The sequence below is a fragment of the Fusarium oxysporum genome, chromosome 2 (genome assembly GCF_000149955.1).
Source record: "Fusarium oxysporum f. sp. lycopersici 4287 chromosome 2, whole genome shotgun sequence".
NCBI lineage: Eukaryota > Fungi > Ascomycota > Sordariomycetes > Hypocreales > Nectriaceae > Fusarium > Fusarium oxysporum.
Genome location: NC_030987.1, coordinates 1,237,286 through 1,254,709, shown reverse-complemented (window position 1 = coordinate 1,254,709; position 17,424 = coordinate 1,237,286). Strand labels below are relative to the sequence as shown.

The 17,424-nt window shown below is 49.1% G+C and overlaps 5 protein-coding genes across 7 annotated transcripts in view; 3 read left to right on the top strand and 2 right to left on the bottom strand.

Moving 5' to 3' along the window:
* The window catches only part of FOXG_06009 (uncharacterized protein), a gene marked incomplete at its 3' end in the record, with an annotated part of 2,112 nt that extends 1,772 nt beyond the window's left edge, over positions 1 to 340 (top strand). The window contains exon 3 of the mRNA XM_018384499.1: positions 3 to 340. Coding sequence (XP_018241595.1) covers positions 3 to 340 — 338 coding nt within the window. The remainder of the gene's footprint in view (positions 1 to 2) is intronic.
* Positions 341 to 412: 72 nt separating this feature from the next.
* On the bottom strand, positions 413 to 8,239 carry FOXG_19158 (CCR4-NOT transcription complex subunit 4). Of its 3 annotated transcripts, XM_018399344.1 has the most exons (6): positions 6,617 to 8,239; positions 6,463 to 6,529; positions 6,279 to 6,391; positions 4,467 to 6,229; positions 4,173 to 4,271; positions 413 to 3,495 (listed from the first exon to the last, which is right to left on the bottom strand). In XM_018399344.1, exons 1-6 carry the CDS (start codon positions 6,658 to 6,660, stop codon positions 1,127 to 1,129), a joined length of 4,455 nt encoding a protein of 1,484 aa, XP_018241592.1. In that variant the 5' UTR covers positions 6,661 to 8,239; the 3' UTR covers positions 413 to 1,126. The 3 variants fall into 3 exon arrangements, with proteins under 3 accessions (XP_018241592.1, XP_018241591.1, XP_018241593.1); XM_018399343.1 differs by having other exon boundaries at positions 812 to 3,495; positions 4,173 to 6,229; XM_018399345.1 differs by lacking the exon at positions 4,173 to 4,271 and having other exon boundaries at positions 812 to 3,495.
* FOXG_06006 (NADH-ubiquinone oxidoreductase 30.4 kDa subunit, mitochondrial) lies at positions 7,092 to 8,012 on the top strand (the record flags this gene model as incomplete). The annotated part of the gene is made up of 2 exons (XM_018384498.1): positions 7,092 to 7,455; positions 7,504 to 8,012. 2 exons carry the CDS (start codon positions 7,092 to 7,094, stop codon positions 8,010 to 8,012), a joined length of 873 nt encoding a protein of 290 aa, XP_018241594.1.
* A 404-nt stretch (positions 8,240 to 8,643) lies between the features above and the next one.
* Positions 8,644 to 8,952, top strand: FOXG_06005 (uncharacterized protein; the record flags this gene model as incomplete). The annotated part of the gene is made up of 1 exon (XM_018384497.1): positions 8,644 to 8,952. The coding sequence occupies one exon, from the start codon at positions 8,644 to 8,646 to the stop codon at positions 8,950 to 8,952; it is 309 nt and encodes a 102-aa protein (XP_018241590.1).
* Positions 8,953 to 11,407: 2,455 nt separating this feature from the next.
* FOXG_06004 (uncharacterized protein) lies at positions 11,408 to 15,627 on the bottom strand. The gene is made up of 3 exons (XM_018384496.1): positions 15,118 to 15,627; positions 12,488 to 14,965; positions 11,408 to 12,435 (listed from the first exon to the last, which is right to left on the bottom strand). The coding sequence occupies exons 1-3, from the start codon at positions 15,121 to 15,123 to the stop codon at positions 12,226 to 12,228; spliced, it is 2,694 nt and encodes an 897-aa protein (XP_018241589.1). The 5' UTR covers positions 15,124 to 15,627; the 3' UTR covers positions 11,408 to 12,225.
* Between the last annotated feature and the right edge of the window lie 1,797 nt (positions 15,628 to 17,424).

Genomic DNA, 17,424 nt, shown 5'->3' with positions numbered 1-17,424 from the left:
TGCTCAAGAGGCCACTGCCAGCACCATGGAACTGCATGCCTTCAGAGAGCTTGAAGCAGAGAACCGTCTGGACTTTGATATCTACACACATATCGTCAGTGCACCTGGTTCTGCTGTAGGCGAATCTGAAGATAGCCTTGCTGCTCAGATCAGCATCGCTGAAGGGTTTCGAACGAAGCATATCCATCCGCACTTTATCAAATTTATCCTGGATGGTGTACCTATGGCACCCAATTTCACTCATGCCCAGCTTGATGCAGAGGGAAAAGTTGATCCGAACTTCTTGTTAGTTAAGCAGGATACACCTCAAGTCATCAAAGCCACACAAATACTCCTTTGAGCAGTGGGCATGGTATCTTAAGCTCATTGGTGAGGATGAAAGCAATGCCGAGACACATGGAAAAGCGCAGCCAAACAGTCGGCATCATCATCACCACCACCCTCGTCGCAGGAAAACGAATGAGACTGCTGAAGGTGTTGAAAAGGACGTGGTCTCTGATGATACAACGGCTTGGTCGTGGGTCGGCAATCGGAGTCCCCTTATGGGAAGTCAAGAAGAGACTGAGTGGATTTTGGATAGACTCCTTGAACGACTTCGAGAGTCTTTGTCTGTTGAGGGGAAGAAACAGGTCACTGCCGATGCAAGGAGAGCTCTTGGGGCTGATCGTCGACGGTCGCCAGATGATACATATCATAGGAAGAAAGATGGAAAGAAGGAAGATGTTTGATACCCAAATAGGTTACTAGTTCTTAAATATTTGCATACGCACGTTAGTACTTGTCTATGGATTAATTAGTAGGACAGAATCAAGACCGTAAATGGCTTTTGAGAAAGATTCACGTATGGCTCTCATATGTTGCTCTTTAGTTTGACAAACCACCCTGTACAGGACTGGGTTACCTGCAATTCCTTTTTTCTATGCCGATTCTTCTTATCCTTATGATTCCTAGTTACACTATTCCAACATTGATCCTATCGATTATCATACAAAGCCATCCGCCGTTCCGTGGCGATATTTGTGCTTCATAGCATCATACAGCTTCAATGGGCCATCCATTGAAGGTCCTCAACTCTTCTGGTCATAATACAGCGTGTTGTTAAAATGCGGTGTGTCGTTCTTGTCTCTTAGTTGTTTCCTCCAAGAATAAGTCGTCTGTTGCGCTTGATTACCTGGTTCAATCCCTTCTCCAACTTCTCGGTCTCTCGTCGAGCAGCCGCAAGGGCACCCTCTGCATCTTCGACGCTCATCAGGGGCATACCACCGACACCCATGCCGAAGTTCTTTCCACGCTCTTCACTCGACATTCCAGCCGAGCTGAAGTCCTGCATCGCCCGTGCTCCATCAGGAGGGCTGTAAATACCCACACCGGCGGCAGCATCGGGGCCATAGAAGTAGGGTGCGAGAGAGTTGAGACTCGCAGCAGCCGCATCCTTAGTAGGTGATGCTCCCTTAGGAAATCCCATGTTCGTAGCACCTAGGTTGAGGCGAGGGAGAACGTACTGGTTGATGTAGCTAAGCGCGTCCTCTCGCTGAAGCTTTCCGATAGGGTCTTGAGACTGGAGCTGGGCAGTGGCGGGGAAGATGTTGGGACGTCCATTGGGAACAGCTCGGCCCTTAATAAGAGAGAATGCTCCACTACCAGGCTGATGTCTAGGGGCAATGAACGATCCGGGGTTCTCTGCCGTATTGGCAATGGCAGCTTGAAGTTCCAGGAAAGCGTCCTCTTCCTCAGGTGTCAGACCACGTATGCAGTCACCATTGGGGGTAATGAGCATGCGGCTGCCATCAACGTGGAATTGCTTTCGGACAGGCTTTCCTGCGCGCAGCGCTGCAAGATCCTCATCTTGAATTTCTCCACATTTGCAAGAGCAGTCCTTACAATGCTCAGCCTTATTGGCGTTGTTCTTGGCAGCACTGTAGTCGGTGCGAGATGAGCCATTGGCGATGGGCTTAAACAGTTGGAGTTTATCGACACTCGAAGCCCAGAGAGTGTTCTTAATCTCAGAAAAAACCGACGCCGGGTCAGGCTGTGGTCTTGCAGGTGGCTCTTGAGCATCAGGGATAGATTCCTTAGGGGAAGCTGGAGGAGGAGGAGTCGGTTGAGTCTCGACCTCCTTTGTTTTGCCCTTGGATTTGATTGACTTCTTTTGAGAATTCTTGCTCTTGACAGGCTTCTCTTCTGGCTCTCTTTCGGGCTCCTTGACGGGCTCTTGTTGAGATGGTGGCTGGGATGGCTCGTCTGCGGGAGCCTCTGGGATAGTAGAAGCATCAGGCTGGGCCGTCTTAATAGGCTTTTCCTTCTTCTGTTTCTTCTTCCGTCCCATGATAGGAGCATGCACCTCTGCCTCTGCTATGGGAGCCTCAGCGATCAACTTTGTTTCTTGCTTCAAAACATCTTTTCGTTGCTTTCGCTGTTGACTCTTGGTTGTGGTTCTTACCGCAGCAGACCCAATCCTGCTGGGGGGTGGCGAGCTTGCCCGAGAATGGGTCACAGAGGCAGACACTACCGAGGCGTTGTCACTAATCATCTCGCTGACAGGTGTATCTGGCCTGTAACTACCAGAGACAGCCCTGGAAGTGCCTGACAACGCAACCGATGCCATGGTCAAGGCAGGAGAAGCAGGAGGAGGTGCCTCGGCCTTGGGAGCTGCAATGACACGCAGTGTCTTTGGTGCTGTGCGTGTGACAGGGGATGCAATTGCGGTAGACGAGGGTGTAGGCAAGGGAGGAAAGGCCGCCGAGGTCTCTGTTGTTGACTTCTCAGTTGTTGCAGATAGTTCACTGGTCTTCACAGCCACATTCTTTCCAACCTGAGTGTTGACAGTAATGGGCTTCTTGTCTGCTGCCTGGGACGATGATGCAGGTTTCACTTCCTGGGCCTTGGTCTCCTGAGCCTCGACTTCGTGAGCTTTGGTCTCTTGAACCTTGGCCTCCTCCGCTTTGGTTTCCTGGGCCATGCTCTCTAGGCTGGCTCCGGCCTTGGCCATCATTCTGTCCACAATCCTCTCAGCATGACGTTTGGCCTTTGGCGTAGCCTTGGGTGTAGGCGTTGCGGGTCGACTCTTGTTCTTCGATGCATCCAAAGCTGGAAAGTCCTCATCCTGTAAGAAACTTGCCTTTGTAAGGTTCGGTTGCGATTGTGTCGTAATCTCCCGTGAGAGTCCGCTTTCGGCCGCCAGAGACTTGATGTTCTTCTTTGCTTCCGAGACAGGTATCGCTGGCTTTAGCTTTGCAGGCGACTGGTCAGGAGTTAAAGAACCTTGTGAGAGTCCAGGGGGTGGCATTCTAGGCAACGCTGGCACAATGTTGGTGAGTTTTGTATGACCTTGAGTAGATGGAGGTCTCGATATGTTGGCTGGCAGTCCTGGGGGTAACGACAAGCCCGGGGGCACAGATGTGCGACCTTCCAAACCAATTGGCGGCAGTATGGGATCGTCAGAAACTAACGCGTCGACAGAATTCGTAGCCTCGTCCAGGGATGGGAGCTCATCATCTGAACGCTTGTTAGCATAGGTTCAGTCACTCGGTCTGAACGTAAAGCAAAACACAAAGACTACGCTACGAGAGCAACACCCCATTTATATACAAGACTTTGGGGACAGGATCATGCTACGGCGACCAACATCGTCTTCCACGGGGGACAACGAGAAGAACAGGCGATTTGGAGAGAATAGAGGGTATTGCTATTTCTGACCAAGGAGACCGCCAAACCTAGGCGGATGAATTCGACATTTGTTAACATACATAGGGAGCTTGTGGAAGACGATGATGGCTTGCCTGACGTGAACCCCCATGCGCGGTCTTCCATAGACCGGTAAAAGTCGGAGGAAGGAGACTCGAGATATTCTCTCGTCGTCCTCCGTTTTCCCCAATAAAACATAGATGACGCCTGATGCAAAAGCTGACCTCCCAGAGCAGCATTAATCACGCATATGCTGCTGAATCAAGATGCGCTTGAAACTCGTGTCCCCCGAGGAAGATGAAAGGCAACTTTTCTCGCCCTGACCCTGATTTCCGAAGAACGCCCCCCCTTTGTGCATGAAGAAGAAAAAGCCGATACCAATGAGAGGATACCAAACATCACCCTCCCAGACTGCAACAACTCCGAGAAACATCAAAACTACCACCTTCCATAGCCTGCATTATACATCATGTTGTGACTGTACCCACCTTGACTCTGACCGCCAAACAAGCCCTGTCCGACTCCGGCGCTGCCTTGAGACTGGTGCTGCATTCGCGCCTGCAAGATACTCGGGTCTGCAAGATCTACTAAGCCACTCCCCCCGGAGGAGGAAGTGTTAGCATGTCTGTGCTTCTTTCCCTTCTTCTTCTGCTTAGAGCCCATGTCTTGGTACCCTCCAGGTGTATTACCATAGAGAGGCGGCAGGAGCCCGGAAGAAGGAGCTGGGGTGGAGGTAGAGGATGGTGGGTACTGGTTTGAATAAGAAGGAATCATAAACTCACGCTTTCCCGCATCGTGGGACTGGTTGTTACCAGCCCGACCGCGGCCGATTAAACTCTGAAGAAGCTCACTCGAATTGTCTTTGGGGGCGCCAAAGCCCTGTCCACCAAACTGACCGAACATGCTAGGGGGAGTGCCGGTTGACTTAAGACCAGGAGGAGGTCCAGGCATGGAGGCACCGTAAAACTGATTGCTGCTCTGCGATTGAAACGTGTTGGGCATCATAGAGGATTGCTGGGCCATGATACGCGGGTTGGCTGCGACCTTGACGTTGGTAGAAGAGCCAGCGTTGTCGTTGGCAAAGCTGAATCGAGAGGATTGACGGCTGTGGCCTTGGCCTTGGCTTTGACCCTGATTCTGGAAAGCATTGCTTTGGCTGGTTATGCCAGGAGGGGCATCGCCAAATCCGCCCTGAGATCGAAGATACAGCTGCTGCGGCGTCATAGACCGCGAACCAGGGTTCCCCGAGCTCTGGCCAAAAGGTGAGGCTCCAGTGAGGGAAGGTCCAAAGAGCCCGTCAGTAGAAAGTCGCTGAATAGGAGGCTGAGCACTAGGTCGGCGATCGAAGCCTCGGTTGTCGCTAGAACTGTCACGGTCCTCAGGCTCTCCTCCGAGAGCAAGGCTGCCACCGGTCTCAGGTTCTCCTTCCGATGGCTCACGAACCTCGGGTCGCTCTTCCTGTTCTCCACTCAAACGTGAATCCTCCTCCTCTCGCATAGCCCGGCGCTTCTCGCCACCACGAGGATCGAACATAGGGGGGTATTGGTCTTCGTCAACGTCTGGAAAGATAGGCATGGGGCAACTTTGCAATGTCTTGTAGATCTCCTTAAGCCATGAATCAGGCGACTCTTGAGTTGGTGCAGGTGATTCAGACTCCCGGGTCCTAGATGATGACGGCCCAGCAACTGGCTCCTCTTGCTGAGGTTCCTCTTCCTCCAACTCATCCTCATCTTCCTCTTCGACTGCTTCTTCTGGTACAGGCTCTGCGGTGACAGGCTGAGCTGTTGAAATAGCAGGGCTGGATGCAGCACCACTAGTAGCAAGACTGCCTCTGCGACTTCGCTGTGGATTGCGTGCCCAGTTGGCTGAGGAAGGTAGAGCTGATCCATCGGCACCATTCTCAGAACCCTCTTTACTAATGGAGCGCGTCATCGGATGAGATACGACGGGAGGCGGCGTAGGATGGGAAATCTGTTGTCGGGAAGCCGACCGCGAACTGCCTCCGGGGAGAGGCCGTTGAGACCCTATACTGTTCATAGAGGACAAGTCCTGTCGTGAGTAACTGTCCTCCTCATCGCCTTGTTCATGCAAGAACATGCAACCAGGATTGCCGCATTTTTCATTCTTTAACCAAGCTGAACAGTATTTCGTCGTGCCGTGCTGCGCCTTTAGGACTCGATCACCGTTGTGGGATCCGTGCACAGCTTGGATGCACCGCGTCGCTTCTTCCGGACGTTCGAAGGTCACGTAAATGCCAAGCGACTGATGTTGGCCATCAGAGCTCTTTCGGTTACTAATGGATATCTTTTGGATGTTGCCGTACTGGCCGAAGAACTCGGGCTTTCGTAGCGTCTTGAGAAGTTCGTCCTCTCGAACTGTCGGTGCAAGACCCGTGATGTAGACCAAGTTCTTTTGGACAACACGGACACCGATCAGATTCTTACGGTTCTCCTTTTCGGCTTCGCGTTTCTGTAGTTCTTTTTGTCGTTGATCCAGAGCTCGTTTCTTTTGGTTCTTTTGAATATTGGCCCGAAACTCGGCGACTCTTGGGGGTTGGTCAGCATAGCACCATGGTGGCAGAGGGTTCATCATACTCTTCTTGCGTAACAACTTTCCACTGTATAGTTTTTTCGTCGTAAGGTCGTCGGCAAGCAGGGCAAAGGCCGTTCATATTATTCTTGATGTTGTTAAAACAAAACTGGCACACCTGTAACCTCAAAGTTAGCAAACGTGGCCGGAAGGTCAACCTTGACTGGCAAGATATTTTTCTTATCATACCTGGTATCCACAAGGACAAGGTCTGAAGTTCCTATCTGAGAGATCAAACTCTTCGATGCAGAGGGGGCTATCAAGAGGTCAGCTTTGGGTACCAAACATTACCCAGAGAGCAGTGCGCTACAAGCGCCACCCCCAGGCGGGCGGTGAATCATACCAGGTATCCTCCTCATCTTCTATGAATGAATCTTGTGGCGCCATTGTGAGAAGTTATAATTAAGGTGAAAGGCAAGAAATAGTAAGTTCGAGATGCGATGGGCGGAAATAGATATGTGAGTACAAGGAGAGGAACGGTGTTTGGTATGCATCGAGGCTGCGGGAAAGTGAAAGATGGAAAATACATCTAAGCTATTCTCGGTCTAGCTTCTGAGCTCGAATCACGTGTAGGCATCTTCGTCATTGAAGGTCGACAAAGGGCAAGTAAAATAGCGGGGTACCTGGCTTTGTGTGGTAGAAGCACTGGAGGCAAAGTATAGCGTTATTGTCGGCTCAAGTACGGGAAATCTCATTCACGCTTCTGCCGCTAAGATTCTCGAGCCAATGCTTGCGGCATCATTACCAACACCGTAAGGTATTTCGTCTCGACGACATCTTGCATCGCCAATTGGCCTCGAATCGTCACACAAACGGCCATGGCGACAAGCATTTCTCGAAGCAGGGCGTTGGCCTCAGCTCTGCGACTCGCGAGGCCCTCCGTCCAGCTCCGTAACGACCAGGCAATCCGTTGCTTGTCCAGCACTGCCCGTCAATATGTCGCAATGCCGAAGGAGTCTCCCAACCTGCGAAAGGCCCCTCGAGATCACCCCAGCGTCCTGAAGGCCCCGATCGTCAACCCTGCCGACAAATACCAGAGCAAGTCCGACAACATGCACCGTTATGGTGCCTGGTTGATGGGTACTCTGCCCAAGTACATCCAGCAGTTCTCCGTCTGGAAGGACGAACTCACCATCTATATCTCCCCCTCGGGTGTCTACCCTGTCTTCAGCTTCTTGAAATGTTAGTAACACGTCAATTGGCTACGAGACAACTGCTAAAACATGACAGACAACACTGCCGCTGAGTTCACCCAGGTTAGCACTATCACTGCTGCGGATTACCCCACGCGCGAGAACCGTTTCGAAATCGTCTACAACCTTCTTTCGGTCCGTCACAACTCTCGAATTCGTGTCAAGACCTACGCCGATGAGGCTTCTCCTGTCCCCAGTGTTACCGGACTTTTTGATGGTGCCAACTGGTACGAACGAGAGGTGTACGACCTTTTCGGTGTCTTCTTTGCTGGTCACCCCGATCTCCGACGAATCATGACCGATTATGGTTTCGAGGGTCACCCTCTGCGAAAGGACTTCCCCTTGACTGGTTACACTGAGATCCGATACGATGAGGAGAAGAAGCGTATCGTCACCGAGCCTCTGGAGCTCACTCAGGCCTTCCGTAACTTTGAGGGTGGTTCCAGTGCGTGGGAGCCCGTTGGAGCCGGACAGGACCGCACACCCGAGTCTTTCAAGCTGCCAACGCCTAAGCCTGAGGAGAAGAAGGAGGAGCCGAAGAAATAAAAGGGTCCATGTTCACCCCAAGCTGTATAAGATCCAATGTCATTTGTTAGAAATATCACCTGGTTTTAGCATCCATCCAATCCAACCCGTATATCCGCCCATCTATTTTGGTGGTGCAGTCGTCATCCATAGTGTCATATCAGATACGCACGCAAGGCGCTAACTTGATAGCATCGCCCAACGTGTGGAAATGGGTGGTGCACACCGCTGGCTGATAACTGACAGTGCCGAGGAATGCGCCTGTTGATAGCGTTACATGTGGTCCGGGAACCCGTCACGTCCCCTGGGTGCGGGCAAGGAACTGATTGGCACTACTTTAGGAAGCGAAGCTGACAATCTTAGACTGATTTGCCATTGCGCTCTCTGAGGAAGCACAACATGTCAGCTTTCATCATATTATATGCGGCTCCTCGATAGATTCGTATTCTAGTCTACTCCGTACCCCTCCCCATAAAAAGTATAACGAAGTATAATTTATATACCTAGAGCTCTCCCCCCCTGCTCAATTAACTTTCTTCTTTCATGCTCATTCTTCATACCACTATTAATCTTCAATTTACTGTTGTTTCCGAGCCATCTACATACACAATCAATCTGAAACACATTTTCTACTTCACTCCTTCAACCAATCATGTCCAGTCCGACCAACAGTGCAGCCAGCAGCCCTATCAAATCGAGAAGAACCTCATCAACCGCATCAAATGAGAGTACTCTAAGCCATCACGAGTTGGAGTACATGTCTCTACGCGATGAGAACCTCAGCTACGAAGATGATGTTGACTTCCACATCTTCATTGATGCCATGGACCGCGTCGACTCGCTTGTCACAGAAAGAGTTCCCCGAAGAGGACGAAAGGAGTCAATAGGCCGTCTGTTCAACGGACTCAACAACAAGCTACGCCGAGACAGCACATCAACACCGGCAGCAGTACTAGAATGAACTTAACGCCAAGGCTCCATCAGTGATGTCGTCTTCTCGCTACCCCTTACAGCCAAGCCATCAGGATTTGAGCTTGGACCATGGTCCGATCTTACCTACACCCGAAAAAGAGATTGTCTATCTGTCACTGCCACTGCAGGCGGCTTTACTTCGTGAGCACCTTCTGCAATTGGAAAGGGTGTTTCTTCATTTACGGGCAATGAGACTTTCCTTTTCTTCTTCTTTTCACCTGGTCATTCACAGGATGTACAATATTACCCAGCCGTGCCGTTCGTTAGACTCGGCCGATAGTCTACAAGCCGCAACTTTATTATATCAACGCGCAATGCAACATTCCTTAACATGCCAAAATGCCTCTCCTTGGAAATAGATCGAATTCTTTATGCTTTTCTAGACTTGCTTTTTCCAGCTGAACGAAAAAGTGAGGACGCTCATGACGAATTCTTGGAACAGTTTTGCCTCCACCAACGCCATTTGCCGCCAAGGAGTAAGGAGTAAGGAGCAAAAATGTTGGGACTGGAGGAACAACAACGAACCCACAACCGTTCATTTGACCCTCGTCGCTACCTATTATTCCTGGTGTTGATAACTTGTCTCCGTGTACGGAGCAGACAACACCATATCGTATGACAGGTAATGCAGATGCCAAGGTAGTGCCTGTTGGGCCGTTTTTGGCTGGGAGCCACAACGGTGGAGCGTTGTAAAATAAACTTCGACCACATGTCGTAAACTCTCAGACGGTTTGAGTTTATTACTACACGATATGGACTTACTGACTCAGAGCGCGATACTTCTCCCACCGGCATTCTGACAACCCTTGTTTCTTCAACTGGCCGGTTTAGGAAATCATCAGTTTGACTACCGGACCAATAGCAAGATCAGGACAGAAGAAGGTGCCTTGAATTCACCCCGGGCCTCAATACAGGAAGATCAAGTTGTATATTGGGTGTTGGCTCATAAACAAGAACAGAACTCAGGTTCGATTACGAGGCATTTGTCAGTGTACTACGTAGACAGATAGTTGAAGCTGTCATCTCTTCGCTTTGTGGAGCTCATATAAGCGCCATCCCCTTATCACCGCTGCAGATGGTTACCTGTAAGCGCGTAGCTGATCATATTTAGGGACCATTCTGATTTGACTTCTGACCAGTAATGGCATGGTTCGCAATGTTAGCAACGGCTAGGGTTATTATAATCCTCCTGGCTTCTTTACCCACTCATCATGATCAATAAACGGGTATCACTCTGTAAATGAATTCATTGGCAAGCTACTAGTTTCATATCATGAAGTTTGTTCAGCACTTGAACATATAACAATGTGCCAATTTTTATCTTATGGTGCTTTCATGATTTGTCTTTTATTCTATAGTCTGTAGTTAGCGTGCCATACAATGACATCGAGACGTCCAAGTTAGTATCAAGCTTTGCACAAGAACGATCGAATAGATAGGTTCTAGTTCTATGTAAGCTACCTACATGTTACCTATACCCCTCTAGGAACCTTACTTTACAACTCAAAGTTTCGAGGCTTTGACAGAAGGCCTCATTTCTCCCACAACTTCACATCTGGAAATGTCCAACAGCAGCGCCGTCTGAATAAGTCTGTTATGCTAGCATTTCGCCAGTTCTGGGGTATCCCGCGTTGTTCCATCTGTCATCTATTACTCGTTTTGCTGCTGGTATCTCTCTGTAAGGTTAACCTTCGTTGGAATTACCAAGATGGAGAACAACACAGTTAGCTACCTCCTACTTGCAGGCAAGAGCCATGAGACATTGATTCTGATATCTCTAACTGATATACTCATGCATCAGATACGCTACTGTAACTACGGTGTTCCCGTAGGCTTGCTTTCGTCATCTTTCAGCCTCGATCCTCCCGTTGAATACTTCTTCAACTGGTAACTCTGGCCTACTAAGACCGGATGTAAAAGCAAAGGCAAATGATGTACACCCTTTACCGACGTCCTGATCATTATAAAAATAATACCGTCAACCGCAAGTGCGCCCCTCTCTGCTATTGTAAGGCTCCCTCGGAACGGATGGTGATAAGTTCAGATGCCCTGGGAACATCAGACTACAGTCTACGTCAAAGGGACCTCAGTGGGAAACTGAACTGGGCTCTATACCTCACCCAAGGTATCTACACTCCAACTGTAGTATCACTGATTAGTTGAGACGACTTTAGCCGATTACCCACAGTTCACCACCAACATCGAGGGATGGCCTATTTCATCAAACATATTTTATTGGCGGCTATGGTTACAGTTGGCACAACAGCCGTACGATTCCTCTGACCTCCTCTGTTTAACTATCACATGGTATTCTCGTGATTATTCACATGGGGGTTCTCTCCTCGCGCCACCCTCTGGCAATGCTTAGGCTGTCAGTTTTAGGTAATTGATAATGTTAGCTCTGCGCTCGAGAACTCCAGAAGCTCCGGGAAGTGTCGGTGGACGTGTAAAGAGCCCTTAAACACAGAACATGCCCGTATCAATCAGGTTGGTCGTCGACGAGGCACGCTTGGAGTTGGTGCTTCGGGGCAGTAACGGAAGTACTTCACGCTCGCAGGAACTTGAGAAGGATGTTAGCCGTGAAGACTACGTACAAGTCTTTCTCGTGTCAAACCCGATGTAAAATATCATTAAACAATAAGACGCGCATAGTTGACAGGACGAACTGCTTCGCATTACATTTAACCATGCTTAAGGACTCTTCCAACATCATATACTAGCAGTTCTATCTCTATTAGATCATATCCTACAGCTTCATATCTCATGCTGTTCCTGATCGTTGTTGACGACACTATCAACAGCAGTTCAAGACATATGTGCCCAGCACCTTGAGTATTAGTCCCCCAAAGAAAACGAGCTATTTTCTCCTCCCATGCCAGACAGTCCGTCGCTTCTTCAAAGATAAACGCTCATCCCAGTGCTCCAACAACAAATAACTCCACCAAACATTATTGCAAAGACTGACAGCGCAGGGAAAAACAGGAAGACCAAGGAAGGCTCACACAAGATTGTCTCCACGCCAGTCTCGTGGCCATTCTTCTTTCACAAAGGAGAAAAGGAAATTGGAAGTGTATATTTGCAAGCCTGTTACGCCCTCGTGCGCTCGTCTTCCGGAACTCCGCCATATGCTAGGGCTGATTGAAAACGCTGCACGCTGTCTGAGGCACTTGCCCCGGCAGCTAATGATAGTCGGTGATGATAAAAACATTAACATATATAATGATCAACTCTGCGAATGAGCTTTGCACAACTACTCGGGCTGTTACCACATATCCTCTCGCCCATCCTGCCGACGATCGTTCCCATTATCATGGTACTGGTGGTAGTATTCCTTGGATCCCGGTCCGTACCCTTCTGGATCGTCGTAGCCATAGTCTTGGTGGTGATCTGTGCCATGCTCATCCTCATAAATCTGAGCATCGTCAACATAATCAACCTCTCCGTTACCAGACTCGCCATATTGTACCGCGGCCTGTGGTTGAAATTAGTAAGATCGTTTACATAATTGTCTGGGTATCACTTACCCGGTGATAATCGAAGTCGTATTGATCCATGGCTTCTTGGGCATCTTGCTCCTCCTGCATTTGCTGTTGAGCCAGGTATTCCTGCTCTTGTTGCTTTCGTCGAGCTTCCTCCTCCAAGCGTTTCTGTTGTGGCGAAATGGGCACGTTCATCTGGGGATGCATCGCTTGAACTATAGCCAGGTAACTGTACATGAAATTGCTCAGTAGAACTTGGCTGAGCAAGGGTCGACGGGGGTTGGCCAACTTGATATGAGCCATTCGATATATCGCTCTCTCCTCGAGAAGAGGAAATCTTGTCCAGTGGTAATCCACATCTGGGACTAGGGGCTTATATACTGGCTCCTCGGGAACCTTGAGGTGTTGTGTCTTCTTCGCATTTCGCTCTTTCTCTTCCTTCTTCTTACTTCCACCAAAGATGGACGAGAAGATACTACCATCCTTGTCCCTCTTGGAATCACTCTTGCGGTGGCTCTCCTTCTTTCGTTCTTCCTGCAACTTGCTTTCCACATTGTCACGGTCAAGGACCAGACTCTCACGGCCCTTGGGTGTATTTTTATCAATCGATGTTTGAATAACATCCAATCGTACATTGTCTTGAACTCTTTCGCCGAGTGATTTGGTCTTGGACTTCTTACTCTCTTCTTTCTTCTTTTCTTTGTCGTCGCTTGTACTCTTGAACCATTTCCAGGCGCTTCCGGAAGACTTGGTCGAGCTTGAATCGTCATCCCGATCCTTCTTCGATTTCTTTTCGGATTTTCGCTCATCCTGGTTCAGTGTTGGTATGAAAGTGAGGCTATCAGTTCGCGATGAGCCGCTTCCAGGAAGTAGTGAAGGGTTTGCCGCAAGATTATCGTTCAAGGATTGGCTTTGGGGATATGATGATCGGGAGGTATGTTGCTGTTGTGCAGGCTGAGACGCAGGTTGTCTGCCAATGCTTCGTCGACTTGAGCGGCTAGGTTCTTCCTCTATCACGGGTTCAGGTTCCGACATTCTCTGAGAAACAGGGTGAGTCTTTGCGTTTTGGGATGATGACCGTTTTGGAAACTTCTGTTCATGCTGATCGTGAGCGTCTTGATAAGTTGAGGTCTCAATCGTTGGAAGACTCGGTGAAGATCGGATGGGTAACTGGTCTTGAAATGTCTCTGCACGTTTGAGCTCGCTATTGTTGGTCCCTTGCCTTGTTTCATCATATGAATCGAAATCTTCCACGGACTCCTGGGAGAACTTATGTGATCGTTTGACTGTGCGATTTTGTTGTGAGTAGTTGTCTGCTACAGGCTCCGACTGGACTCGTGTAAGACCGTGACCGGGTGGTGCTTCCAGAGGAGCGAAATTCGAATCCTCACTAGGCTGTTGTCTATGTCCAGACCGTCGAGCCAGGGGTCCAGTCCGTAGACTACCGCCCTTGCGATATGTTGTTCGAGTTGACCTCCGCAGTCCCATACCTGGGGCAGCAGGCAAAATTGGCATATCGTCTGCATTACTCTCAGGCCCAGAGGGTGCCACTTGAGATTCTTGAGCAAATTTCTGCACGGCTTTCGTGGGATCTTTGACGAGTTCTTCCAGGCTGAGTTCATGGCTGTGGCCCCGTGAGCGTTTTCGATCTAATCGCTCAGCACCATCGACATAACCGAGAGTACCGCCTTCTCCTGAATTGTCTATTTGTCGTGACAGCATGGACTTTTTTCTTCTTAGGCCCCCAGCTCCCGAGTCGCCTTCACTGGTATCGGTATCGGCAGATAGAAAAGAGTCTCCAGATCTTCGTCTTATCGAATGAACCCTGTTTTCAAGAAACGACTTGAACTCGCCGGGGGCCAACTCTGGATGCACCCTAGCAGGAACCCAGAGTAGTCTTGAAGGGTCGTTCTCATCATCGTCACCGCTTGGTGCTATAGTCGGCATAGCCATCAAAGACATGGGTGGCATATCTGGATCCTTGTTGTTTCCAACATCCATCGACAGCCGCCTGAGGGCCTGTAAATTACTCAACTCCTGAGCGATGTCATTCGGATTATCAATGTTCGTGAGAGAAAATTGAGAGTCGGCTTGAACATCGCGAAGTGAAAGCGTGGGAGATAACGGCGATTTTGGTCCTTGTTCGAATGAGTTACTTCGCTGGCCTTGTGAAAGTGGTTGAGGGCGTTTGGTCGGGTCGCCATTAACAGGTGATGTCTCGCCGGCGGACGATTCGGAATCGGTTCGCTTAAGTCCTCTTCGTGTGTCTACAGACAGAAATCGATCATCTGAAGGTGGTCGAGGGAGCGATTCTTGGTAAGGTGTCGGACCGCCTATGAAGCTCAGTGGACGATTTACACTCAACGGTCGACCACCTTCTGATCCTGAATCGTCCTCATCGCCATACAGAGTACCAATAGCCTCGGTGACATGATGGCTTGGATCAGAAATCGAAAGTTGACTGGAATGGCCGCGTCTGCTGGCAAAACTGCCGCCAACATCGCCGCGGGGTCGAGATGATGTCTATACAGACAACAAACTAGGATCAGCATGGGTGGCGACAACCTGAGAAAGCAGTGACGAAATAAACAAAAGAGCGCAATTACACCAACTGCCAATAACTGCGTGTTTCATATAGAGAAATAAGCATTCGGTGAATGTAAATATTGACGTACCATCATCGACGGCTGGGTGGGCCTCAACGGAGGCTTGCACGCCCACGATTGCCTGTGTGCGGTATCCCGGCTTGTCTATTAAAACGATGTTGAATGTCGAATCTACGTTATCATGGGCCTTAGTGCACCACGGTACTAGCGGCGCAAAGAAATGGTACGTCTGTGGCTCGAAAGGATGAGAGGTTTGGTCACCTCCTGGGACGGCGTTCTCGTCAAGTCTGTTGTCGCATGGGGAGAATGTGAGGACGAGCCGCTGATCTGTATGTCGTCCGTCAAGGGTTCCTAGTGTCCCGTATCGTATCTTGGTGGGGGTGATATCGTCTATTTGAATCGTTTCGGGTGATGTGATCGTAGAGGAACTGGTAGGAGGCTGTGGCTGTTTTTTTGAAATAGACAAAGACCCAAATCAAGGGAGACAGAAAGAAGAGGTTCGTCCAAGGCCCAAGGCGAGATACAAGTTGGGTAGCCCTGGTAAGGGTAGGTACATGCAATCAAAGGGTGACGGTACTTAGACCGGGGCATGAGACGTGTCAAGGTAGGTCACGTGGTGGAGGCGCTTACAGCGGGTCATCAGGCGCTGTTCCACTGTATCACAGCGCTATCTTGCACTAAAGTTGGCGCCCGTCGGGGTGGTTCAGTGCCGCAGGCCCATGTGAGAGGCTGGATCAGAGTTGGACATCTATTCATGGACACTATAACTCTGGGCGGAAAATATCTTGAAGATATACTAAGAATAAACATACAACATGGTTTTCTGTCAGATATCTGTGCAAATCAGATAGTTGTGCATGATTGATAAATCATGTGTCAGGTACCCAAGTTGCCTAGTCATTATGGATGCGGCCATGAAGCCTTGCTTTGAGTTTCTAACTCGCTGAACGTCTGTGCTGGGCTGGTCAATGTCCCTTCAATCCCTCGAATCAAAACCAGGAGTAAAGAGCCCTGAAAAAGGGTCCATCCTTGCTTGCCCAGAATGAACCCGACAGTCAAGCTCATTTTCTTCTTGGCCAGGTTAATAAAGGGCTTCTCATGTCCGAAAGGACGGTCTTGTCACGTCTGCGATGCGCATGGCAACCTACTTGCTGTGATGGATGGCGAATATCACATAACGTAGCGGCTAATATCATTGAGGGGGTGCCATGGTAACAAGGCCGAATAATCGCGGTCGTTTTGACCCGTGAGGAATGTCTCTTGCGCATGGCTGTATGCTCCAGACAACACGAACAACATTTCATTCAACACATACCAAATGACACAGTTGAGTCCTGGTTTAGATCACTCTTCACGTAATGAGCCTCTAGCGTGAGCTATAATTATCCATCAGTGAAACAGGCTGCACATGCACGTTGGGCTTCATGTCTTCTGCATTGTCCGGAAATGTCATTGTTAGGGTTAGGATCAAGCAAATAAGATCATATAGCAGAGGAATGAGATGCTAATAACCTGAACGAAAGGTTCCCATCAGTATTGTAAATGTCAAGTCTACGTAAATGAGCTAGTAAATAGGCAAAAGGCGCAAGAAAGGGAGGGGAATGCCGATTAGGTAGTCAAATGTATAGCAACAATCACTGAGGACCTTACAAGAATCTTACTACTTATTATATACCAACCTTAGTCAAGTATGATTATGGACTTACGATAAGAGAAAAAATAGGTATGTCGTTTAAGAATGCGAACTTATTACACATGTCCAAAGGGCCTGGACAGTATCAGCATTTATACTCATGAACAGAATTGCGTTACTACAATTTTCCGCTTCGCTGAAGACTAATACTTTACCTTGGTCTATAATCTGATGGTTGTGTAACTTTAACATACTCTTCTTGAAGCTTGTTTCGTTTCTGTAGAGCAATTCATCGTCCATTTGCTGTTTGTTTCCTGTATTAGATAGAGTGCTTGATGACCGCATCATCGGTCGCATGTGGGTGTTATCCTTGTCTCAGATCAGCACAAAGCTATGATACCCAAGAGCCAAGGCCAGCCCCATGTTTCTTTTTGTATGTTCGTATAGATATGTTCTATCGTATGGTTTATCCTGTCTCGTAGTGGTTCCAGAGTTTTTGTTGTATAATCTCACAACATCGGTAGGGAATTGGTCCATTTGCAAGTCATGTCAAATCCAAGGCAAACAGAGTTACATTGGGAACTCCAACAACACCATTACTCCAAGGGCAAGTCTACCCCGCTGAACTTGTTACGGATCGAACAAGAAGGGAGATATACGGAGTACCTACTCAAAGCATGCCGGGGGGGCTGTGATGACTCGGGCAGTAGGCATCGCTCCGCACCGTCACAGATCTCCTTCAT

What these genes read in the sequence shown, in the direction of transcription:
- FOXG_06004 (XM_018384496.1), bottom strand. An exon ending in ACGACTTCGATTATCACCGG is followed by an intron (nt 12,436 to 12,487) that starts GTAAGTGATACC and finishes TTTCAACCACAG; the next exon opens with GCCGCGGTACAATATGGCGA.
- FOXG_19158 (XM_018399343.1), bottom strand. Translation starts at nt 6,660, where the DNA reads ATGGCGCCACAAGATTCATTCATAGAAGATGAGGAGGATACCTG. An exon ending in CTTGTCCTTGTGGATACCAG is followed by an intron (nt 6,392 to 6,462) that starts GTATGATAAGAA and finishes TTGAGGTTACAG; the next exon opens with GTGTGCCAGTTTTGTTTTAA. An exon ending in AAAGTTGTTACGCAAGAAGA is followed by an intron (nt 6,230 to 6,278) that starts GTATGATGAACC and finishes CCAACCCCCAAG; the next exon opens with AGTCGCCGAGTTTCGGGCCA.